The following is a 26,155-nucleotide window of genomic DNA, read 5'->3' as shown; positions in this document are numbered from 1 at the left end:
CTTCCTATCTAAACTTCAAGCCCTTATTAACCAATTTATCTGGGGGGGAGCACATGCTAGAGTCAAATTCTCCACCCTGGCAAGACCATATGAACTAGGTGGCATGAGAGCACCCGATATCAAGCAATACTTCGCTGCAGCTACATTAGACCAAATTAAACATTGGTGGGCTACCTCATCTCACAAAAAATGGGTGACTATAGAACTAGCGACCCTGGGCGCCCCCTTCATTTCCCTCCTTGGAGTTAGACCTCCCCCGCTACCGACTCACGCTTTACCAAGTCTCCAGGTCTCAGTCCAGGAATGTAACCAACTAGCCTCTTCAGCCCTGGAAAGAGTCGCGGCCACAGCCCTCCCCTTGAGATTTCTCTCCTCCATTCTCCCAGATTTCGAATACGGGAAATGGGAGATATTTAGAGTTGAGATGATCGGAGACCTCTGTAAGGAAAGGGCCATAATGGACTTTCCTACATTAAGTAACCTCCCTAGTAAACTGGGCTTCTCATATTTGAGATTAAGATACACATTACAATCCCTAGACATCCATAAACCAATATTTCCCAAGAAGGCCTTCACTCTCTTCTCACTTTCAGCAGATGCCTTTCGGAGGCCTAACTACCTTCTACGAGAACTCATTCTCTCAGATAGCCCAAACTAAGTCAGCTCACATGACATTATGGGAACTTGATTTCAAACAACAATTTAGCTTGGAGGAATGGAATCGTGCTCTTGCATGAACTAAAAAGATATCGCATGGTATCTCCCACTGGGAATCATCCCAGAAGATATTCCTTCGCTGGTATCTAACCCCAGCAAGACTATCTAGGATGAACGAGACAGATCCAGAGACCTGTTGGAGAGAGTGTGGTGCAAAGGTCACTTACTTCCACATGTAGTGGTTATGCCCAGTCATACGGTCCTTTTGGAATAAAGTATTTAACTTCATATACTCAGTTACACACCAGTATGTGCCCCCAGACCCGACTCTAGCCCTTTGCTTCTTGAACAGAGATAAGCTATCCCCTTTCTACTCGGCTCTCACCTCACACATCATCCTTGCGTCATGTTTGGCAATTGCCAGACACTGGAAATCAAAAGAGGCCCCCTCTATATTGGAAGTAAGGAATTCAGTGAACCACACCTTCCATATGGAAGAGGCCTACTCACGTAGATTTGTCACCAAGTCACCACGAACATCTTTCTGGGTGATCTGACTAGATTATACGACGAGCAACCCCTTGTGAGGAGATGTGTAAGGGTGGAAGATGTATGAAAGAGGATATACAAACAGACATGACAGTCCAGACTCAACTATAGTAGAGACACTCACCTCCCCTATTAAGCCCAACCAGACACGTACACACAGACCCTCCCTCCCCCCCCCCCCCCCAGATACAAAACTTCCGCATCCATTACTTTTGCTTTTATTGTAATGACTGATAGGTAAAGCGACTCAGACAATGCTGTACCTGGAATTAGAACTGTACCTCTGTTGTTTTGTTTACTGTTTTAATATTATGTTTACTCTTAACACTTTATTTTTCAGTATGTAATGAAAATCTGTCAATAAAAATACAATTATTAAAAAAAAAAAAAAAGATCGTTTGGATGAATTTTGAGCGATAATGGTTGCTTGTAAATCAGCCTTAAGTCTTAGGCCGCCTGCACACAAGCGGAAATTCCGCGATGGGATTTCCTGCGGAATTTCCGCTGCTGGAAGCCTGCATAGGATTGCATTAACAAACGCAATCCTATGCAGACGGCCGCGATTTGGCTGCGCGAAATATCGCGCGGCAAACAGATCGCGACAGGCTCTCTTTCTGTGCGGGGCTCGCAGAGCCCCACACAGAAATGTCACTCACCCGCCACCAGCTCCGGTCTGCGCATTGCGGCACATCAAACAGCCTGAGCCGACGGGCGCGGGTGAGTACGCGCTGGTCCCTGCAGGCGCTCGGGTCGGGTCCCGCGGCGAGAATTCTCGCCACTGGATCCCACCCGCCCGTCTGCAGGCGGCCTTAGGGGTCTTTGAGTACTGGAAGATATGGTTAGTACACAGGAATGATGGTTGCTAAAGGTGAAGCTGAACTGTGCCATTTACTGCCAATGGATGAAGAAATTAAGCCGGTTATGATGTTTTTAAATGTATGTTTATTGGTAACAAAAATGAGATAATGTCAATGAGCTGTGAAATAAAGGCAACATCTAGATGGCACGTAACTAGACGGCTTTGCAGCAGCGGGCGTTTGTCCAGCCCCTGTTGCCGCACTGACAGTTGCATGTGTTGGAGCTCCTGTAGCTATAAGATCGACAATTGTTTCCACAGGAACAAGAGGTAGCGGTATATCCTGAAAATAAAAAAGGGAAATGTCATCCTGATGGACATATAACACCAACCTGCAGATAACACTACAAGTCTACAGTAAGTAGTGAGGACACCGAGCTGGAAAGACTGTAGAAGGGGGGGGGGGGGGGGGCTGGAGATCAGAGCACATGACCCGGACATAGGGGAGCAGATTCATCATGGCATTAATCAGTTGGTTAAAGGTTAAGGGGGTCTTCAGTAGAAAAGACGGTTGTTTGCTCTAAGCCTTATTATTGGACCGACTCTTGGATCTGGACTCTTTAATCACAGTATAATAAAAAGTTCTACAAATATATGTTGCCTTTTAGTTGCTCAACATCTTCAAGATCTCTGCTTGCTGTTAATCAATGGAAACATATGGGCTTACATCCAGATGCTGAATATCCATCCAGGTGTAGTCCTGCTGACACAGCAACCTGCTACACTTACCTACATGCTGATACATTGTAGCAAACTATTGTTACACAACTCATAGTCATTGTGTAATCACTGCAGTATATTGTATACATACTTACAGTGTTGATTGCTACATCTATACATGCAGCAGTTATTTTGTGAGTGACTAGAAATTAGGGACATTGCTTAGTGCTTTTTTGGTAAGGGTTTGCATGCATTTGGTGTAATGCTTTATTTCTGCTCTCTACAGCAGGATGCAATGTTCAGAGCCTCCGATGCAGTCCTGGCAAAAAATCTCAGGAGAATTAGCGTAGAATGTGTTTATGGTCAAAGAGTCCTGCTTGGCATCGTTCAGATCCGACGTGGATCAGGTGCTTCAGATACTTTCATTGTATTTCTCCTGTGACAGAGCAATACAATGGAGGAAATTATAATGGAGAAGTAACTGTTGCTGGACATCATCATACTCGGTTGATAGGCCCATGTATAGTTCTTCCACCAAAATACAAAGGTATCGGATTTGGCATTGCCAAGATCTCACTTATATTATTTTCACTCTAAAAAGGGTCATTCCAAAGCTACAAATTTGATGCATATTTTTAAAGGGGTTGTCTCACTTCTTGCTGTTTTTACACCGCTCCGTACATTGCACAATGGCCCAGTTTGGTACTGCAGGCTGAATCCTATTAAAGTGAATGACACTCAGCCTACAGTACCAGCCTGGGACACTCTGAAATGTATGGAGTTATCTAAAAAAACAACTAGAGGTGGGACAACCCCTTTAAGATAGGCTATCAATATTTGATTGGTGGGGGACCAACTTTCAACACAGCCGGCTACTGATTGAAGAGTCCATGGAACCTACTGAGCCTAATATTGCAGTATTCAGCTTAAGTGAATTTGACTTAGCTGTGATGCCAGATTCAGCCACTACTGAAAGTATGGAGCTATGTCTAGTAAACAGTGAAAGGGATCTGGCACTTTCCGTCATGCTGTGGTCCCTTTTATCAACTTTGATGCGCCAAAAGTCGAACCCCACAAGAAGAATTCAATATTGTTGGCCTATGGCAAGGAGAGGCAATCAAATTTGTAGTCCAAAAAAAAACCCATTTAAAGCTAATGAAATAATCCATCAGTAAGCCTTGAAATTTTCATGATACCAGGCAGATGCATTTGTTAAATCGGGAGTGAACACTGTTTTTAAAGGAGGGCTTTCAAGCTTGATGGTGCCCAAAGTGAAGATATCAACTTAATACATGTATTACATCAGAATCACAAATCCACATTGAGCTTTATCTAATGCCAACAAGGAAGAATTTCATCATTTTAGTCTATGGTTTCTCATGAATGGCTCAGCTGAGTTTTTGGGAACTTGTAAACCCTCCCCACATTGGCCACTGTGAATTAAATGTTATTCCCAAGTCACATAATGACATAACACACTGCTTACAAGACATGTACAAAAGAAAGGTTAAAGTTAACTTACCAGATTGGCAACTGGCGGTATTGCCTCTTACTTTAACATCTACGCAGTCCAAGGTGCATGAACATTTTCTATTATTAGAACCTCCTCCTGAGTTTCCACCACCGTAGCTTCCTCCTGAGTTTCCACCACCGTAGCCTCCTCCTGAGTTTCCACCACCGTAGCTTCCTCCAGAATTTCCACCACCATGGCCTCCTCCTGTATTTCCTCCTCCAGAACTTCCCCCACCGTTGCCTCCTTCTGTGTTTCCTCCTCCAGAATTTCCACCACTGTTGCTGCCTCCTGTATTTCCTCCTCCAGAATTTCCACCACCGTTGCTGCCTCCTGTGTTTATTCCTCCAGGAATTCCAGGAATTGCAGGAATATTAGGATCCAAATCTGCCCACCAAACCGAATCTGCAAATCCACAAGTTACAGATCATTCAGTTATTTCCACAAATGCTGCACAGTTTAGCCCCATGAGTGGAGCTGGGCTTTGTGAGATGTTCATACAGTCAACAATGGGGAGACTACCTATCTCTCCTACAAGAGTTGCGGAAGAGAGGGGGGGAGAGCTAACAAACTCAGGAAGTTTCCTCCTCTATTTTACATAGTGCATGCCTGAGGCCTGGAAGTTACTGTTACCCCCCCAAAGTTCTATTAGTATTGCTCAATGCTCAATTTCTCTACAGCGCTGCCACAGGAGAAATGAAATATTACACAAAGTCCACTGCGATAAGTGTCCTTTTGATGTGATGCATGAATATGCATGGATCTCCAAAATATAGCCACATGTTCAAAAATATTACTGGAACACTTAGAGGGGTTTTCCAGGAAAATACTATTGATGACCTATCCTCTGGATAGGTCATCATTAATAGTTGATCGGATGGGTTCTATGACTCAAGACTGTGGACGATTAGTTGATTGGGCACCTGCTATCAGGGCCACAATACACAGAGGTTGGGGCGGAAGCTGCTGCTCCGCCCCAGTGTAGTGGCAGGTACTTGTAACTACAGGAGCAGCTCCCATTGATTTTAATGAGATCTGCGCCTACAGTTAAAAGTCCTAGCTATTACACCGAGGTCCAAGCAGCAGCTTCCATTCTGTACCCTCGTATAATGCAGCACCTGTTCAGCTGCTCAGCCAGGGTTCTGGCGATGGACCCCAGCTGATCAAATGCTGACCTATCCTGAGGATATCAATAATATTTCCCTAGAAACCCCCCTTTAAGGGCTTTTACCCACTAGCGTTTTTTTTCAATGGGACTTTATGATATTAAAATCACATCGCACAAAAATCGCAGAAGCACAAACGATGCAATTTTAACATTAGAAAGTCCCATTTAAAAAAAAAAGGCAGCGATATCGCAGCGTTAAAAAAAGCCCTAAATCAGATATTGAATCTCAATGAACAAAATATGTGCTCAGTGCGAACCTTCTCTGTTCTGTGAAGAGAACGGGGCACTTATGGTGGACCTGCCAATGCTGCTATTCTCACCCCCCCCCCCCCCTCCCAAAAAAAAAGAAAAAACCTGGTGCAATTGCTTTTTCATTTCCATTTTGCTACAATTTTAAAAAGTTTTTCAATACATTATATGATGACTATCTTTCTTCTGGGAAAGCACAGAATCGCTAATCTTTGGGTCGGCTGTTGGGCACTGCCCGACAGTCGTCTGATGTAAAGGCATTCTAGATGTTCTCCTAATTTTTTGGAGCATTGTATGTCGCCTTTTCAGGGCCGCATAATCTAATATCCTCAAAATCCACCTGGTTAGCATGGATGACTTAGTACAGTGGATATCTTTAGTCTACAGTGAGCTTGTGTTTGTAGCAGCACAGATACTTACATGATGAAGCAACCAGCAGGCTGCAGACCAAGAGCGTCAAAAACGCCATTTTTCTGTAAAACAAAAGGTTACAGGGGACTGAGATTTTAGATCTGGTACTTTAACTCACTCACTTCTCCGAGTTACCTTTATGCCCACTTCTGTGCCATCCTTATCCCAAAATTGTACCAAATTGCCATTTAGTCATTAAACCCAACACTAGATGTCATGTCCTACATTATCCTGTATCAGAGGCGTAACTTGAAGCTCCCGGGCCCCGATGCAAAACTTGTAACAGGGCCCCCAACTATAATGCTTTACTCATAGTACTGGGTTCCCTATATGGAGAAGAGAGGCCTTATGGGCCCCCTATGGCTCCTGGGCCGGGTGCAACTGCATCCCCCGCATCCTCTATAGTTATGCCCCTGTCCTGTATCCTTAGTGATATAAAGAATGCCATATTCCATTTTCATTCCAAAACCTTAAATTCTTCATTACGCCTCTATACTGAATCATAGCTTTTACCTTTCCCAGTATCACCCTTGTAATGACCCCCTTCTTCTCCTACATTGCTGCCAACAGCCCAGTTGCTTACCTTGCCTTGGAAAGTCCAAGTATGCTAAAACGTACTACATTCAGTCTCTTTTTATACCCCGTCACATTTTGAAACACACGCGCAAGATTTTCTCATGCTTCACGCCACCCTATAATTTCAATAGGTGTGTACCTGCTGGACCCCACCTCGTAATGTCGCAAGTAGATATTCCACATGTCATTAAGATTTTGAGAATACAAAATTACTTCCTTCTGTGATTAATGAATATGTGCATTCATCATTTTTAATTTAGTACATGACTGGCATTGTGTTACATAATTTGCTTTTTAATAGGTCTGCAACTTAATTGATATTAAATTCAAAACTGGACAACCTCTTCTTATAATGTAGCTTAGTTTGGCTTTTCTAAACCGGACGATTGTTGGGTAAAGTCATTCTAGTGATAATTGCTCTTGCAAATTGTGGCGGAGACGACCGGTCCGGAGATCACTCAGTCCAACCGCCTGCATTCACAGTAAACAGGCAGTTCTTCATAGATGAATGACTACCTGTTTATGTGTGTCAATCGTTGTTGAGTTTTTATGTCTACAGAAATTGAATGACAAATGCTAAGCAAATGAATTATCATTCATCATTCAGTCTCCACAAGCATTTACACTGAACGATTATCAATTAGATTCCCACGATTGAACAACACTGGCACAGCCATATTGGAAAACCAGAGATGGTCCCTTGAACCAGGAGCTGTACAGCCATAAAGGAGGGTAACAGGTAATATAATTGGCCCCCCTTCAGTCATAGAATGGTAGAGCTGGAAGGACCTCCAGGGACGTTGGGTCCAACGCCCTGCTCAATGCAGGATCACTAGTCCCGGGACAAAATTTTGTCCTAGAATTAGAGCTTTGCTTTAACACCAAACAAACTCTTAAAGGGGTTGTCCGACTTATATTTTTATGAAAAATTCAACTTCCCCACAGCATAAAGTATAAAAAAACTAATACACACCTCTCCTGGCATGTCCCCTGCAACAGCTTAGGGTCTGTACTGTGACGTATTGTTTACAGGCTGCCGCACCCTGTGTATGGGACAACACAAGCCACTGTAGCAATAATGTAGCTCAGTGATTGATCGTTCATCTCTGTCATTGGCTGCAGCAGCTTGTGATGTCACATACACAGACTGCTGCAGCCTGTAAACAATACGTCAGAGAATAGACCTAGAGCTGTGGGCAGGGGACATGTGTTTGCTGTTTTATGGTATGGAGAAGCTGATTTTATAATAAAATATAACTCAGACCACCCCTTTAACCACTTAACGTCACAGGATGTAAACTTACATCATGTGGATGGTGTGTGTTCAGAAGGTGAGCCTGTGCCATCCCACAATGGGAGCCGGCTGTTGCCGATGGTCTATGTAGATCGTGGCATGTAAAGGGTTTACAGAGGGAGTGTGCTCTAGTGTGCTCCCTCTGTAACATCATCGGACCACCGCGATATAATCACTGAAGCCTGATGGGTTGCCATGGCAATAGGACACTAGATACTGGCGTCCCGGCTTGGCATTGATTGTGATTGCTGTGAGCAATAAGGCATTGCAGAACAGAAGTCCTGCAATGCATTATCATAACAATCATAGCAGTCATGGTTCAAGTCCCCTAAAGAAATATAAAAAATGTACCAAAAATAGAGTAAAAAAATCAAATATTAAAAAAATAATCATTTTTTTGCCCATTTTCCCCTATTTGTATAAAAGAAAAATTTTGAATTTAAAAAACCCACATATTTGTTATAATTTTCATCTGTAATGAGTGACCTATACAAAAAATGGAACACACTATTTATCCTGTATGGCAAAAACTGTAAGAAAAAACCCTAAAAAACTGAGGCAAAATGCTTATTTTGTTCTTTTTGCCTCCCAAAAAAATGCAATAACAGTGCTAAAAAAAGCCGTACCCCAAAATGTTACATGAGACAGCAATTGTATCATTGAAGAATTATTGTGCCTGTGTAATACTGTAGTGAAATGTAATCAATCAGTTTGTTTTTAGATAACAAAGGAATGTCTTTCTATGGATTGTATAAAAGAGTATGTTTCTTTTTGTTGTTGGTTCAGTCTTGGGAAATTATGTATGTACTAGCTGATATAGCCGGCCTCGCCTAAGTTAATTTGATACAGGTGTTTACGTGTTGTTTGCACAGAAAATTTTATAGTCAAGGTAACTTTAGAGCAACCAAGAAATAAAATATATATATACACATAGAGGAGCAGTAGATTCTCCTCAGGCTGCATGTACCGATGTTAGAGATGAGCGAGCATTCTCGTCCGAGCTTGAGCCTACTCGAGACGAGTACCACGGGGTGCTCGGGTGCTTGATAAAAACTTCCCCACATGTTTTCAATGGAGCCGTGGCTTATGAGGCCCTTCCCTGAAAAGCCAAGGGGGAAAGGTCCTACAAGCTCCCTCTCCCATGCCCCCATCTAATCGGGGTCTTTGCCATCTGTCCCGCGAGACAGCAGCAAACGATATAGTCTGGAAATTATATGCCTGGGGAGTGAGGAAGAAAGGCATAGTCGCTCAAATTCCGTAGGGGGCCCTAGTTCATTCACCCATGGCGTGAGAGGGTACACAAAGCTTCTCAGCTGAAAATATTGTAACCACATGCCTGCCTGGGCCTCGCTGTCTCTCAGAATCTCCTGGAGCTGTCTCAGACCTGATTGCGACATCACATCTCGCAGTCTTGGGGTGCTTGGGAGCCCCAAGACAGAGGAGCTCTTGAAAGTGGCCTCAAACTGGGGATTGAAAACTAAGGGTTTGAGCGGGCCCGGCACCCTTACCAGTCCCATTGAGTCCAAGAAGCCAGCCCAATTTTCAATAAGTTGGATACAAAATGGGGATGAAATGGATAGGGCTTTAATCTGTTTAGGAGGAATCCAGAAGACTGCCTGTAAGTGACCCTCTGCACCCTCATGTTTCGCCTCCACCCACAGCTTCAGTGTTTTATGTTTTAGCAAGTCCAGCACGCAGTTGAAGATACTAGCCCTGTAGTAATGGGTGAAGTTGGGGAGACCCAGGCCCCCTCTCTATTTCTCCTCGTAAGGAGTGAGAAGCGCATGCGCGGTTTGCGCCCTCTTCACACAAACGCTGTTATTAAAGATCTCAGCTTTTTCAGAACTGGTCTTGGGAGTCTGATCGGACTGGTTTGACACAGGTAGAGGAACCTAGGCAGCGACCACATTAACCCTGCTGCTCGATGAAGTAAACAGGGGTCCCCATTTACCCAGGTCTCTCTCCAATCCCACCGTGAATTAAAGGAAATTGAGTCTAAATGCCTGGGAAACATCTGTGGAGAGCTAGATACCTATATACGTTATGCTCGTGCTGCACCATCGGAAAGAAAACGAGTTTTCCAAGTGGGATACCTCTGTCTGTGGGAGTGTGATATTCAAGACCTCAGATTTTTGGGCATTAACTTTTAAACTCCTCGAGAAGGAGCGGCATGCCGATCTGGGCATTGGTCATCTAAAGAAGTAGGTCATCCGCGAAAAGGCCATTTTATGTTCCAAGTTCCCAATTTAGATTCCCCTGATGAATCCGTTATTACGGATGGCACTGGCCAGCTGCTCCATAGTCAGGACATATAGAAATGGTGAGAGTGGGCACCCCTGCCTGGTTCTGTTCCCAATGCGAAAGGCCTCAGACAATGCCCCGTTAACCCGGACTCTTGATGTGGGATCATGATATAGTGCCATTATCCACTGCTTCATCCGTCCACCCAAGCCTATATTGTCCAGCGTGGCAGAGAGGAAGGGCCAGCTCACCCGATCAAAATCCTTTTCGGCATCAATTGCCAACAGGCATGAGGGGGTTCCTGAGTGTTTGGCTCTATCAATAAGAGACGGCGTCTTTATAGTGTTGTCCGTTGCCTTCCTGCCCGGAAAAAAAGCCCACCTGTTCCCTGTGGACCAGACGAGGTATAATATTTCGGAATCTACTGGCTATAAGTTTGGCAAACAGTTTAATATCTATATTGATCAATGAGATGGGTCTGAAGTTCCCGCAGACCGAGGCGTCCTTGCCCGGCTTGGGGATAACCGTGATGTTGGCTTGTAGTGCCTGAGGAGGGAAGGGTTGACCTTGACTAATGCTTCCAACACCAAAGGAGACAGTTTCTTCTGAAATAATTTATAAAACCTGGTGGAGAACCTGTCTGGTCCGGGGCTCCTGCCCACTTTCAGGATTTTGACAATCTCTGAGAGTTCCTGGGGGGTGAAATCCATTTCCAGGTCCTCTCTTTCTGTATCCGTCAATTTCCCATGGCTCCAGATTTAATATTATAGAAGGCCCTAAACTCTTCTAGGATATCCTTCGTGGAGTGTACCAGGTGTCCCCGCTGCAACTGTATTATAGAGACATACTTCAGTGGCGCTCTGTGGTGTAAGGTTCTGGCGAGCCCACTTCCACACATATCAAAGTACTTAAATGATCCTCTCCTTAATTTATCTCTGAATATTAGGGATTTCTGATCAAGGATAGTCAAGATCTGCTGTCTAACGGATGAAATTTCGGCCTTAAGCATATCAGATTGCTGGCGTTTGTTGGCCATCTCCTTGTGAGGATCCGACAGAGGGGCGGTCAAGGTGGCAGACCTTTCCTTTTTAAGGCGCGCACCATGGGATATCAGGACACCTCTCAAAACACATTTTAGGGATTCCCATTTTATAGGTGACGGAGTGGGATCATTTTGGTGGACTTCTACAAATTCCTGGATTTTCTTCCTGATATCAGAGACACAGATGGGATCCCTGAGGAGGTTATCATTCAGTCTCAAGGAGTTACCCCCCCAAGTTAATTTCCCGGGAGCCAATCCCCCGAAGACTGGAGAGTGATCTGAACACAGGAAACTCCCGTGTGAGCAATTGGGAGACCAGTCCTGGAGGCCCTGGGAGATCATAAGAAGAATTACTCTTCTATAGGAAATGTGTGCTGCAGAATGAAAGGAGTAGTCCCTGACGCCAAGGTGAAGTATTCACCACATGTCTACCAGGTGAAGTAAATCTAGTTTTTTTCTTAGGGACCTTATTGCTGTTTGGGAGATGGAGGAGTTACACGAAGACATGTCCAGGATGGGGTCCAGCACCAGGTTAAAATCTCCTCCCTGAACGATTTTCGAGCTGCCAGCGAACTCCACCAGTTCCCTCAAAATTCTGGAAGCATGCAAGATCTGATTCTGGTTAGGAAGATAGATATTGGCAAACGTTAATATATTGCCCGCCACCTCTAGTTGAGAAAGAGAAATCTGCCTTCTGGGCTCACCAAAGAGGAGACCACCCGATGCTGTAGGGTCCTATGCAGGGCAATAGACACTCCACCCGCTCTCCTCGACCGGTCAGGCCCATGAAACCAGAGTGGATAGTGACAATGGTTGCATGTTGGGACTCCTCCTGACTTAAAATGCATTTCCTGAAGCAGGGCCACCATGATCCCTTCTTGTGGAGATAGTAGAGAATTTGTTGTCTTTTTTGGGGAACGTTCAGTCCCTTGACATTAAACATACAAAAAGCCATGGTGAGCAATGCCCCAGAAACCATAACCCAGGCTCACTACCCATAGCCCCAAAACAGAACCGGGTGGAGGGAGGGGCATAAGGGAGGGAGGTGGGATAGGGGAGACAGAACAGGGAATGGGGATAAACAGGTAACAAAACAAAACAAACAGGACCTACGGCCCCTAGCTCAAACTACAAGCTGCCTAATCCAGACAGTAAACAGCTACCAGGTATGCTGCCTTACCTAATTAGGAAGGTGGTAGCCCATGAAAAACCCCACCCCTCCCCGCACCCGTACCCACTGTTGAACTAAATTGTAAACTTTTTTAGAACTGCGGCTACTTGCCATGCAATGATCCGTCTCGCCTAAACTAAACTAGCTGGAGACAGAGAAAAACACTCTCCTCAGAAAGAGATTCCAGTCTTGAATCAGTCTCCCGTCGAGTTTCTGGGATCAACTCTCACTCTCCGGCCTGAGGCTCTGTGTTGGCTGCTTGATTGTCCTCCCACAGCCTGCCAGGGGGTTCTTGGTGGTAGAATCAGTAGGGTGCAGGAGGCTGGCCAGTCTGGGAGAGACACCACAGGAAGTTCAAGGGTGCTAGGAAAACCCGGAAGATCTCCCAGGCCTCTGAAGCTTGCTGATCTGCCATCTTTCCTGGCATGGAGTTACAATGGGAAGCCCCTGTGGTATGGGATGTCTCTTTCCTGGAGAAATCACATTTGAAATAACATTCCATTTTGCACCATTGTGGTGCAGTGGAAATTTTGTTGGATCATATGGGCTAAACCAATCCAAAACCCCAAAGCAGTGTCTTTGTTGTACAAGGCTTTAGCTCTTCCCTCACAGGTGGCTGTTATTAAAGTCCAGGCTTATACCAAAGAGACAACTCCTAAGGCTCTAGGGAACCAGAGAGCAGATGCAGCAGCCTGACTTCCCTTGGCTGAGGTAATGGCCATTAACATGGTTGCCCCTGAAGTGGGTGTGGATATCTCTCTGTTGCTTAACTTTCAGAAAAGACCTCAAAGGAAAAAAAAGGGAAAGCAGCAAAAGAAAGGAGTGAGCAGAACACTGACAGGGTTTAGATCAAGGATAAACTCCTTTGCCTTTCCCACATGCTCTACTCCATGATGTTACACCTGAGCCATGGGCCAACCCATCACTCCAAGGAGGAAATGTGTGGTATAGTGTCTTCTGCGTGGCTTGCCCCAGGGTTCAACACTGCTGCAACCCAGTATGTACAGAGTTGCATGGTATGCACCTGTCATAAGCCACACCAATTGGTCAAAGTACCTCCTTGCTGTTGCTTCAAGGTCAGACTATCAGTTTGAGTGACTGCAGATTGACTGCATACAGCTACCAGAGATAAGTGTTTCAGAGTTTGTGTTGGTTTGCATAGACTTCTTCTCACATTAGCTAGAGGTGTTGCTTGTAAAATAAAATAAAAAGTCAATGCCAAAACTACAACTAAGAAATTTTACTATGAAGTAATTTGTATATATGGTGTACCAGAAGTCATAGAAAATAATAGAGGTACACGTTTTATTAGCAATCTACTGAGTCAGAACTGTGCCTCATTGTAAAATGAGTTGAGCCCCTCTGAAGTTTTGTTTAGTAGGGCCCACATAACAGGCCTATACTTTCTCCAGTCCCAGCATAAAAACCTTACTTCCTACGTGAATGCTTTATATCAGGAGTAGAGATGAGCGAGTGTACTCGTTAAGGCAAAATACTCGAGCGAGTATTGCCATTTTCGAGTACATGCCCGCTCGTGAGAAAAGATTCAGGGGGCCGGCGGGGGTGAGCGGTGAGTTGCGGGAGTGAGCATGGGGGAACGGGGGGGAGAGGGAGAGAGAGAGATATCTCCCACGTTCCTCCCCACTCTTCCCTGCCGCCCCCCGCCGGCCCCTGAATCTTTTGGCACGAGCGGGCATGTACTCGAAAATGGCAATACTTGCTCGAGTAATGTGCCTTAACGAGTACACACGCTCATCTCTAATCAGGAGTTCTTTCACTGATGACAGTGTGAATTATACCCTGCTTACCTCTGCAAACTGACCATATGCCATGTCACCACTAATGGCTGTTGTGCCAGCCCAAAGCACTATTGTGACGCCACAAAGCGTTATGGTGAACGCTAATTTTATTATTATTCTTTGTGGCTGGCAATTAATTGTGATATGTCTTGTTGGAACTCCAGTGCCCTTGGGCGCAATTTGTAGTTGTGAGTGATGAGGTGTGGAATAATACACGGAGACAAATATTTTTCTTAATTTGTTGTAAAACCGGTATTATGAAATGCGTCAGTGAGATGAGGTCGTTTTCTTCATAACATTCAGTGCATAATAAATGATACTTACATTGCAACAATGTAGCACCTGTGTCTAACTCATCCATATACTGGGAGCTTACTCTGGATTTCTTCTCTCTATCCTTCTTTGTATTTATATCTCTTTATTTCTTTATCTCCCTCTCTTGATATTTACATCTCTTTTATTTTCCCTCTATTCACTGTCACAGCTGTCACTCCTCCTTAGTTACTCACGTTTTCTCCGATTTCTCTCTTGTTTCTCTCTTTCTCTCTCTGTCATGGCCGATCTCTCTGTCTCTTTTCACTTCTCTCTCCTGCCTGGCACTTTCTTTTCTCCTGTCGGGCGCTTCTTTCTCTGGCGCTCTCTCTCTGGCACTTGCTTTGCCTGGTGCGTCTCACCCACTCACTCTCTCTCACTGGCTCACTCTCCATCTGACCCCTACCACCGTTGTCCGGCTATATATAATCTCTGTCACCTGACCAGTTTGTCTGCAGCCAATCACAGCCTATCTGGTTGCTAGGCTACCTGCCTCATCTGAGTCTCTATGCATTTTTCTATCTTGTGCAGCTGACTAATAAATGTCCTAACTGGTTGCTAGGTTACCTGCATCCCTCGTGTAAACTGACTCAGATTAAACCCTAGGGCCGGTTATTATATTACCAGTCCTTATAACTAAACAGTGCTATGTAGTGCCTTTTTTCCAGGCCATTATACATATGTAACCCAAGAGCCAGACAAGAGACCTTGGACCCTACCCACCAGGTGACAGTAGGGGGCCACGGACAACCACTCTGCTGTGATCACTCCGGAAGCTGATCATGCTACGCACAGCTTCTCTAGTCACTCCAGAGGCTGACTAATCTATGTACAGCAGTGTATGATCTCCTTTGGATGACAAGTTGTTTGTTGTCCTGGATCACACTGTAGTAGCTATGTCACTTTTGTGCTACCACACAATGGTCTGTCATAAGACGGCAAGTCCTGAACACACACTCTTCAAAAAAGCTGCGGATAATTGGCCAAGCCAAATAGTAAGCCTTTAAGTAATGTTTATGGGCATGGCTAAGAGGATGGTTTATTTGCCCACTCATTCTATGAATCAGAGGCGTACCTTGAAGCTCCTGGGCCCCAATGCAAAACCTGGAATGGGGCCCCCAACTATAATGCTTTATTCATAGTACTGGGCTCCCTATATGGAGAAGAGAGGCCTTATGGGCCCCCCAAGGCTCCTGGGCCCGGGTGCAACCGCATCCCCGGCATCCTCAATAGTTACGCCCCTGCTATGAATGGGGATTAGTTAGTGAAAGCTACAGACTATCTAGAGTATCAAATTTTACAAGTAATCAAGCTAATGCAATTTAAGCTTGATTGATTGATGCTACTAGCCAATACACAAAAGTGCTACAGTACCTTATAGCTGCCCAGGGTGGAATGTATCAATTAATAGGGCCCACCTGCTGTCACTATATAGATCCAGAGGACATATAGGTATGACCCAGTTTACAATACTATTAATAGGGATCAGTTAGTGAAAGCTGCAGACTATCTAGATTATCAAATTTTCACAGTAATCAAATTAATGCAATTCAATCTTGATTGATTGATTGTTGTTACTAACCAATAAACAATAGTGCTACATTAAGGCCCATTTACATGAAAAGATAATCCATCAAACAACTGAAAGATTGAAAGATTTTGTGATCTTTTTGCATAAAGTGTTAATGTCCGGTAATGACCATAACACTTAATTATCTTCATTTGCATGTAAAAGGGCCTCCAGGAACTGTTTGCAGATCCCAGCCTGTGATTAATCACACGCCCAGCTGAGAATGTCCTGCCAGAAGCTGCTGGCAGCTTACAATGTTATGTCGGCTCCCGCGGAGATAACAGTGTGCAGTCTACTAAGAGATAAATGTTTTTGCTTTACCTCTTAGTAGTTGAACGATGGATTTTAAGTTCACCTTAAAATCATCGTTCCAACGAAAAGTGCATGATGCCTGCGTTTACATGTAATGATTATCGCTCATTTTTGGTCATTTGAATGAATTTTGAGTGATAATTGTTACGTGTGAACGGCCTTTTATAGCTGTCCAGAGTGGAATGTGTCAAATAATAGGGTCCACCTGCTCTCACTATATAGATCCAGAGGATATGCAGGTATGACCCAGTTTACAATTTGCTAAAGAAATGAGAGACAAGTGACACTTTTTCTATGCTTAATATGGCTAATTGGTTCAAGTCGAAAGGAGGATGGGTTGTGGGTATAATGCAAGTTATCCTCCAAATATTGCTGATATTGCTTCCAGTCTATTTAGGTTTTAAGCTACTGTTGTATTGTGTTCCACAAACCTTATGTACATATAGACGGGCAGGCAAAGTATTCCACAACAAACAACAAGGCACACTCCTTCAAACAGTTGTACAAATTAATTTAGGGACTTTATGGTAATAAAAAGTACTATGCCAAAATGCTGATGCTCTGTAGGTATACTGAGAATAGGCCTCAGTGTATTTGAATCCCACTACATTTCTACTTGTCCTAATATCTAGGGGACCCAGACATGGCTACACAGTGCACCGTTAGTACTTATCCCAATATATAGGGGACCAGACATGGCTACACAGTGCACCCTTAGTACTTATCCCAATATATAGGGGACCAGACATGGCTACACAGTGCACCCTTATTACTTATCCCAATATATAGGGGACCCAGACATGGCTGCATAGTGCACCCTTAGTTCTTGTCCTAATATATAGGGGGGCAGACATGGCTACACAGTGCACCCTTAGTACTTGTCCTAATATATAGGGGGCCAGACATGGCTACACAGTGCACCCTTAGTACTTGTCCTAATATATAGGGGGCCAGACATGGCTACACAGTGCACCCTTAGTACTTGTCCTAATATATAGGAAACCCAGACATGGCTACATAGTGCACCCTTGGTACTTGTCCTAATATATAAGGGACCCAGACATGACTACACAGTGCACCCTTACTACTTGTCCCAATATATAGAGGACCCAGACATGGCTACACAGTGCACCCTTAGTACTTGTCCTAATATATAGGAGACCAGACATGGCTGCATAGTGCACCCTTAGTACTTGTCCTAATATATAGGGGACCCAGACATGGCTACACAGTGCACCCTTAGTACTTGTCCTAATATATAGGGGACCCAGACATGGCTACACAGTACATCTTTAGTACTAGTCCTAATATATAGGGGACCCAGACATGGCTACACAGTGCAGCCTTAGTGCTTGTCCTAATATATAGGGGACCCAGACATGGCTGCATAGTGCAGCCTTAGTGCTTGTCCTAATATATAGGGGACCCAGACATGGCTGCATAGTGCAGCCTTAGTGCTTGTCCTAATATATAGGGGACCCAGACATGGCTACACAGTGCACCCTTAGTACATGTCCTAATAGATAGGGGACCCAGACATGGCTACACAGTACACCCTTAGTACTTGTCCTAATATATAGGGACCCAGACATGACTACACAGTGCACCCTTAGTACTTGTCCTAATGTATAGGGACCCAGACATGACTACACAGTGCACCCCTAGTACTTGTCCGTTCCTGTTGTTCTCTCCTTCTACTTCTCTTCATCCTGACATGAAAAGTACTTGTGCACCCCTGAAAAATTGCATGAAAACTGGCAGGTGAACCTATAAAAGAACAAACTTTATAGCAGCAATGACAAAATTTCGCGAAGGGGGTCATGCTGAGAACTATTCAGAGCTACCTTGTATATTATATATTACTCACCCAAGATGTTCTCTTGTTAGACTCTATGGCATTAACTTTTACCAAAACAGTCACGGACATGTAAGGGTAGCATGGGTACTGCAAGAGATGAGATGACCGTTGCTGATTGCAGTGCTGTCTCTCCCTTATAATCCGCTGATAGAGGAAATTTTCATGAGATAGATGAGTTCTTTTCAGTGGAGTTATCTTTATTTTGGTCTTTATAGGATGATACACTGGTGCTAATTGTAACTAACGTAACTCAATTTCCATGATTTGGGCTTACGCTGTGCTTTAGGGTGCGTTCACACGAACGTATATCGGCTCGGTTTTCACACCGAGCCGATATACGTTGTCCTCATGTGCAGGGGGGGGAGGCTGGAAGAGCCAGGAGCAGGGACTGAGCTCCCGCCCCGTCTCTGCCTCCTCTCCACCCCTCTGCACTATTTGCAATGAAGAGAGGCGGGGCGGGGGCGGGGCTAATTCGCGTGCCTTAGCCCCACCCCCATCCCGCCTCCTCTCATTGAAAATAGTGCAGAGGGGCGGAGAGGAGGCAGAGAGGGGGCGGGAGCCTCAGTTCCTGCTTCTGGCTCTTCCAGGCTCCCCCCCCCCTGCAGACGAGGAGGACGTATATCGGCTCGGCGTGAAAACCGAGCCGATATACGCTCTTGTGAACGCACCCTCAGACTTTATATTTTACTTTCTCAAGTGCTCTTGGTTTTCATGGGAATTAAGTCAAATGCAAGCAAAAAATAGGTAATATTTCTTCATGAGATTTTCATATCTTCTTGTTGGACTTCCTCATATGTTACTGCATTTAAAGGGGTATTCCTAAATCATGATATGCCATAATTGGTAGAGTTCTGACTTCTTGGGCTGTGTTGTGGCCCAACAGGCACAATGAACAGGAGTAGCTCTTAGAGTTGAGCGAACGTACTCTTCCGAGCTTGATGCTCGTTCGAGTATTAGCATACTCGATGGTGCTCGCTACTCGAACGAGCATCACGCCATGTTCGATCCCGCCACAGTTTTTCCTCCCTGCTGTGACGTGCCTGTTTTGGCCCCACCCCGCCGCGGCACAGCGTGCGTGTCAACGGCAAATTTTTTGGCTGGCTGGCAGGCAGGCGGAGAGAGAGAGAGAACACACATGAACCAAAAAAAAAAGCTCGGCATCCGGCGTCCCACATACTAAAATGCTTGAGTCTCCCATTGTAGTCAATGGGGTTCATTACTCGAGTAGACCTCTTGAATTTTACGAAAAGCTTGACTCGAATAACGAGGACCCGAGCATTTGGGTGCTCGCTCATCTTTAGTACCTCTGTGTAGAGAACTATAGAGAAATATTTTGAGGAAGTTTTTTGAAACTTGGACCCCACTGATCATGAAGTGAGAGCATATCCTACCCATACAGAGAAGGCAATGGGGCGATGTGTACAGATGCATACCAATGCAGTTTGCTTGTCCAGACATGCTTTTGGCATAATGTTCCAAAGGTTTGCTAAATGTTGTATACAACGCAATACTACAACAAGCAAATAATGACTAAATAAAGTAGTCGAAAAAAGTGTTAAATGGGTTTACCAAGATGTTTGAAAATTGGTCAGGCAGTAGGGGGCACTATTATTATTAAGGGAATTATTACTATTAAGGAATAGGTTTAGGACACTATTACTATTAAAAGTAAAATTTATTTTATCACTGATTCAAACGATAGGTGATAAAAGTCTGATCGGTGGGTGTCTCACCACTGAGTCTCCCATTGATCCAGAGAAAGGGCATTTCGTGTCCCCCTCTCCTCCTGATTGCAGGCTCGCTGTACTCACTACCACCGCAGTGATGTGAAGATTGAATGGAGTTGTGGTCAAGCATGTGCTGTGCTGCTCCACTCATTTCAATGGGGCTGACAGAAATACAAGGGCTTAGATATCTCTGGCAGTCCTATAAAAGATGAATGGAGCAGTAAGGAGCTGTCTATGTTACAAACCTTGCAGAAAACAACTCCAGAGAGAATGTCACCTGTGAGTCACTACATATAACTGTACTGTAATCACTTACGTAGTCTGCAGAGCAGCGGGGCAGAACTGGTATCTAGCACTACATGGTCACTGTATGGGGGTAATATTGGGCTTTATGTAACCACTATTATTAGGATGTGCGTCTATGATGCTTCTGTTGGACCTGGACACTCGTCTGTAGGACTCAATGTGTCTGTAATGCGCTTGTCTGAAACTGGCTATATAGAGAAGGAATGTAGTCTTTCGTTCTAGTGCTGTATTTATGCTATCAGCTTGGTACTAGTTCTGAATTTATATTATTAGCTTGATTCTGGTACTGTATAGTATGATGTTGGATCTGGGGCTGTATTTATGATATGGGCTTAGTTCTGGGACTGCACGTGTAGTATGAGCTTGGTTCTGGGGCTGCATCTATGTACTGCGCTTGGTTCTGGTACTGTATGAGATTGTTCTGATTCTGTATCTATGATATGAGCTTGATTTTGTGGCTGTATTTCTATGATCAGCTTGGTTCTGGGTTTGTATTTATGTTCTGAGCTTGGTCCTTTTTCTGTATGTAGATCCTAAGGTTAATTCTTATGTCATATTTTTATTAGTTAGATAAACAGGTTAAATGTAGAAATACTTGGTGCAGTTGGCTCTACACTGCCAAACTCTGCCCATGTTAAGGATGGCTGCACAATTTTGGCAATAGTTCTGTGGCCATTGGCTGCAACAAGAGGGCATGGTTTGGCTGCATGTGGCCATCCGCACTTACACCTTTAGTGTGGGCCTCTAATCATGGGTATGTGCTTGCCCCCAGACTAAAATTTGCCAGCCATCCCCTGCAGACAGGAATGCCAGTAGGGACAACTGAAGGTTCCGTCTGGATAGTGGTGTCTGGTGTTGAGAGATAGTAGCAGGAAAAGATTGTGGAAAGATGTGGAGAGAGCTAGCATTAGGGATAAGATTTATCTGGGTGCTCTTCTGCTTCAGTAATATGTGCTCTAATCTTTCCTGCCCATTTCACCATACTCCGCATTATCCGGTTACCATCACTCTCTGCCCCTCTAATCTAATAGTAAGTCTCTATTGTCATTTGTGCTTTACTGTGTTGAATGGTCTTATACAGAGGCATAACTAGAATCTCTTGGGCCCCAATGCAAAATCTGTAACAGGGCCCCCAACCTATCATGTGCAGTTTATAATACTGGTGCCTTCCTATGAAAAGCCCACATGCATATGGAGCAGCTTCCAGGGCCATCTTTCAAAAATGATCTTTATTGTGCCCAGAGAATAATGACAACGTTTTGACCACGTAAACCTGTGGTCTTTGTCAAGTCCTTGAAAAAGTCCACAGGTTTACGTGGTCGAAACGTTGTCATTATTCTCTGCGCACAATAAAGATCATTTTTGAAAGATACCCCTGGATGCTGCTCCATATGCATGTGGGCTTTCTATATTTAACTGGTTCAGGATCCAGGACCGGATTAGGAGCGTGCATTGAAAACCCAATTGAAGATTCCTCCCTCTGGTATGAGGTTCTGTGTGTGCTGTTGTCGATCTTGATAATACAATGGAGCCTTTCTATGAGATGGAGTGGCCTCTGGGCCCCATAAGGCTCCAGGGCCCGGTAGCGACTGCTACCCCTGCATTCCCTATACTATAGCTATGCCCCTGGTCTTATACATCTCCTTACTCATCTTCCAGCTACTCTCCTTAAGAAGTGATGACACCCCTCCTGACCCACGTCATAGACCACTCACTAGCCAAGTCAGAATCCTACTGCTGTCTATGGATTCTGGCTTGGTTCTCAATTCCCAATCATTGTTTCCTAGACCTATATAAAGGATCAGACATTGATTTGCAGCATCCAATAGGTGGCGCTGCAGAGGTATTGTTCCATCTTCCTTATTTGCATAAATTACTGAGAGGAGCATGAATGATCTTATAAGTCTCCTCACTCCCCTTCCAGGTATTCTCCTTAAGGAGAGATGAAACCCCTCCCAACCCATGTCATTGACCTCTCACTAGCCAAGCCAGAAGCCTACTGCACGCTGATGAAAGGCAAACACCTAGAAACAGCTGTCTGTGTATGGATTCTGGCTTGGTTTTCAATTCCCAGTCATTATTTTTAAACCTGTATAAAGGGTTGGACATTGATTTCCAGGAATTCTGCCATCCAATAGGTGGCGCTTCAGAGGTATTGTTCCATCTCCCTTATTTGCATGAGCACTGGAAGACACGGATAGTACTAAGAAATGATGGCTGCTAAAGGTAAAGCTGAACTATGTCATTAAGTGTCAATGGATGAAGAAATTAAACCATTTATGACATTTTAAAATGTATTTTTATTGTTAGCAAAAGTGAAATAACGTATGAATGAGCAGTGAAATAAAGATGCCTTGTAACTAGGTGGTTTTGCAGCAGCGGGCGCTTGTCCAGTCCAGGTTGGTGCACTGACAGTTGCATGTGTCTAGGCCCCTGTAGGTCGGAGGTCCACAACTGTTTCCACAAGAACAAGACATAGCGGTATATCCTGAAAGAAAAATAGGGAAATATCATCCTGATGGAAATATAACGCCAACCTGCAGATAACACTACAAGGTCTACAGTAAGTAGTGAGGACACTGAGACTATGGAGAAAGGGGGGCTGGAGATCAGAGCACATGACCCGGACATAGGGGAGAAGATTTATCATGGCATTAGGCATTTGGATAAAGTTTAAAGGGGTCTTCAATAGAAAAGACGGTTGTTTGCTCTAAACATCTTAATATCATAAGCCGACTCTTGGACCTGGACTTCTTAATCACAGTATAATGAAAAGTTCTACAGATATATGTTGCCTTTTAGATGTTCAACATCTTCAGGACATCTGCTTACCATTAATCAATGGAAACATATTGGCTTACATCCAGATGCTGAATATCCATCCAGGTGTAGTCCTGCTGACACAGCAACCTGCTACACTTACCTACATGCTGATACATTGTAGCAAACTATCATTACACAACTCATAGTCATTGTGTAATCACTGCAGTATATTGTATACATAATTATAGTGTTGATTGCTACATCTATACATGCAGCAGTTATTTAGTGTGTGACTAGAAATTAGGGACATTGCTTAGTGCTTTTTGTAAGGGTTTGCATGCATTTGGTGTAATACTTTATTGCTATACAACATTCTGCTCTATACAGCATGAGGCAACGTTCACATCTGTGTCAGAGCCTCCTAATATTGCAGCTCACTTCCATTCAAGTGAATGTGACTAAGCTGTAATACCAGACTCAGCCACTACTAAAAGTATACAGAATCGATCAGTAAGCCTATGCATTTGCTAAATCAGGGGTAAACATTGTTTTTAAAGGAGGGCCTTCAAGCTTGATGGTGCCCAAAGTGAAGATGTCAACTTAATACATGTATTACATCAGAATTCCAAATCCACAAAATTGAGCTTTATCCAGTGCCAACGAAGAAGGAAGAATTCTATCATTTTATTCTATGGTTTCTCATGAATGGCTCAGCTGGAGATTTTGGGAACTTGTAAACCCTCCCCACATTGGCCACTGTGAATTGAATGTTATTCCCAAGACACATAATGAAGTAACAAACTACTTAGAAAACGTGTACAAAAGAAAGGTTAAAGTTATCTTACCAGATTGACAGCTGGCGGATTTGCCTTTTACAACAACATCTACACAGCTCAAGGAGCATGAACATTTTTCATTATTAGAACCTCCTCCAGAATTTCCACCACCATAGTTTCCTCCTGGGTTTCCTCCAGGATTTCCACCATAGTTTCCTCCTGGGTTTCCTCCAGGATTTCCACCATAGTTTCCTCCTGGGTTTCCTCCAGGATTTCCACCATAGTTTCCTCCTGGGTTTCCTCCAGGATTTCCACCATAGTTTCCTCCTGAGTTTCCTCCTGAGTTTCCTCCAGGATTTCCACCATAGTTTCCTCCTGAGTTTCCTCCAGGATTTCCACCATAGCCTCCTCCTGAGGTTCCTCCTCCGGTATTTACACCACCGTAGCCAGGCTGTGAAACTGATCAAACAAACAAATGAAACAAAGTTACAGATCATTCAGTTATTTCCACAAATGCTGCACAGTTTAGGCCTATGAGTGGTGCCGGCCTATGTGAGATGTTTATACATTCAACAATAGGAAGACTACCTATCTCTCCTACAAGAGTTGGGGAAGGGGGCTAACAAACTTAAGAATTTTCCACATCTATTTTCAGGCATATGGTGCATGTCTGAAGCCTGGAAATTACTGCTATCCCCCAATGTTCTATTAGTATTGCTCAGTGTTCAATTTCCCTGCAGCGCTGCCACAGGAGAAATGAGGTATTAGACAAAGTCCACTAAGATAAGTGTCCTGTTGATGTGATGCATGAATGTGTCCGGATCTTCAAAATGTAGCCACATGGATACTACACTGCTCAAAAAAATTACTGGAACACTTAAAGAGGTTTTCCAGGGAAATACTGTTGAAAACCTATCCTCCAGACTACAGTTGATGGGCTGGGGTCCATGACTCAAGACTATGGATGATAAGGTGCCTGCTATCAGCGCCGCAATCCACAGAGGTTGGAGCAGAAGCTGCTGCTCCGACCCCGATATAGTGGCAGGCACTTGTAACTGCAGGAGCAGCTCCCATTGTTTTTAATGAGATCTGCACCAACAATTACAAGTGTTGGCCATTACACCAAGGTCGGAGCAGCAGCTTCCACTACATACCACTGTTTAATGCAGTGCCCGATCAACTGCTCAGCCAGAGTCCTGTGCGGTGGACCCCAGCCAATCAAATATTGATGACCTATCCTGAGGATATCAAAAATGTTTCCCTGGAAACCTCCTTTAAATCAGACATTGACTCTCGAAGAATAAAAGATGTGTTCATTGAGAACCTTCTATGTTCTGTGTAGAGAACGGGGCACTAATGGTGGACCTGCCAATGCTGGTGTTCCCCCCGCCTTTTTATGTCCATTTCGCCACACTTGGAAATTTAAAAAAAAGTTTTTCAGTACATTATATGATGACTATCTTTCTTCTGTGAAAACACAGAATCGATAATCTTTGGGTCGGCTGTTGGGTGCTGCCCGACAGTCGTCTGATGTAAAGGCATTCTAGATGTTCTCCTAATTTTTTTGAGCATTGTATGTCGCCTTTTCTGGGCCGCATAATCTAATATCCTCAAAGACCATCTGGTTAGCATGGATTACATAAAACAGCGAATATTATTAGTCTACAGTGAGCTTGTGTTTGTAGCAATGCAGATACTTACATGATGAAGCAACCAGCAGGCTGCAGACCAAGAGCGTCAAAAATGCCATTTTTCTGTAAAACAAAAGGGTACAGGGGACTGAAATTTTACTTTGAAGTTGTACCACATTGCCATTTAGTCACTAAACCTGATGTTGTACATGAACCCTCTATGCTAGATGTCATGTCCTACATTATCCTGTATCCCTAGTGATATAAAGAATGCTATTTTCTTTACAAAACCTTAAATTCTTCATTACGCCTCTATACTGAATCATAGCTTCTACCTTTCCCAGTATCACCCTTATAATGACCTCCTTCTTCTCCTTCAGCCCAGTTGCTTACCTTGCCTTGGAAAGTCCAAGTATGCTAAAACTTACTGCTACCAGTCTCTTTTTATACCCTGTCACACTTTCAAACACACATGCAAGATTTTCTCATGCTTCACGCCACCCTATAATTTCAATAGGTGTGTGCCTGCTGGACCCCACCCCATAATAATAACGCATTTAGATATTCCACATGTCATGACGATTCTGAGAACAAAACAAAATTACTTCTTCTCTGATTGATTAATATGTGCATTCATACATTTTACATTTAGTACATGACTGGCATTGTGTTATATAATTTGCTCTTTAATAGGTCTGCAACTTGATTGATATTAAA

At 44.0% G+C, this 26,155-nt stretch overlaps 2 protein-coding genes across 3 annotated transcripts; both read right to left on the bottom strand.

Moving 5' to 3' along the window:
• Positions 1-2,125: 2,125 nt before the first annotated feature.
• LOC136612736 (keratin, type I cytoskeletal 9-like) lies at positions 2,126-6,741 on the bottom strand. Of its 2 annotated transcripts, XM_066593356.1 has the most exons (5): positions 6,644-6,739; positions 6,070-6,122; positions 4,515-4,637; positions 4,245-4,403; positions 2,126-2,345 (listed from the first exon to the last, which is right to left on the bottom strand). In XM_066593356.1, the coding sequence occupies exons 2-5, from the start codon at positions 6,116-6,118 to the stop codon at positions 2,218-2,220; spliced, it is 459 nt and encodes a 152-aa protein (XP_066449453.1). In that variant the 5' UTR covers positions 6,119-6,122; positions 6,644-6,739; the 3' UTR covers positions 2,126-2,217. The 2 variants fall into 2 exon arrangements, with proteins under 2 accessions (XP_066449453.1, XP_066449452.1); XM_066593355.1 differs by having other exon boundaries at positions 4,245-4,637; positions 6,644-6,741.
• Positions 6,742-22,544: 15,803 nt separating this feature from the next.
• LOC136612735 (keratin, type I cytoskeletal 9-like) lies at positions 22,545-25,931 on the bottom strand. The gene is made up of 4 exons (XM_066593354.1): positions 25,832-25,931; positions 25,509-25,561; positions 23,877-24,266; positions 22,545-22,756 (listed from the first exon to the last, which is right to left on the bottom strand). Exons 2-4 carry the CDS (start codon positions 25,555-25,557, stop codon positions 22,629-22,631), a joined length of 567 nt encoding a protein of 188 aa, XP_066449451.1. The 5' UTR covers positions 25,558-25,561; positions 25,832-25,931; the 3' UTR covers positions 22,545-22,628.
• Between the last annotated feature and the right edge of the window lie 224 nt (positions 25,932-26,155).

This window comes from Eleutherodactylus coqui, chromosome 2 (assembly GCF_035609145.1).
Source record: "Eleutherodactylus coqui strain aEleCoq1 chromosome 2, aEleCoq1.hap1, whole genome shotgun sequence".
In the NCBI taxonomy this organism is placed as follows: Eukaryota; Metazoa; Chordata; class Amphibia; order Anura; family Eleutherodactylidae; genus Eleutherodactylus; species Eleutherodactylus coqui.
The sequence above is the reverse complement of the archived record's forward strand: the minus strand, read 5'-3'. Positions and strand labels throughout refer to the sequence as shown.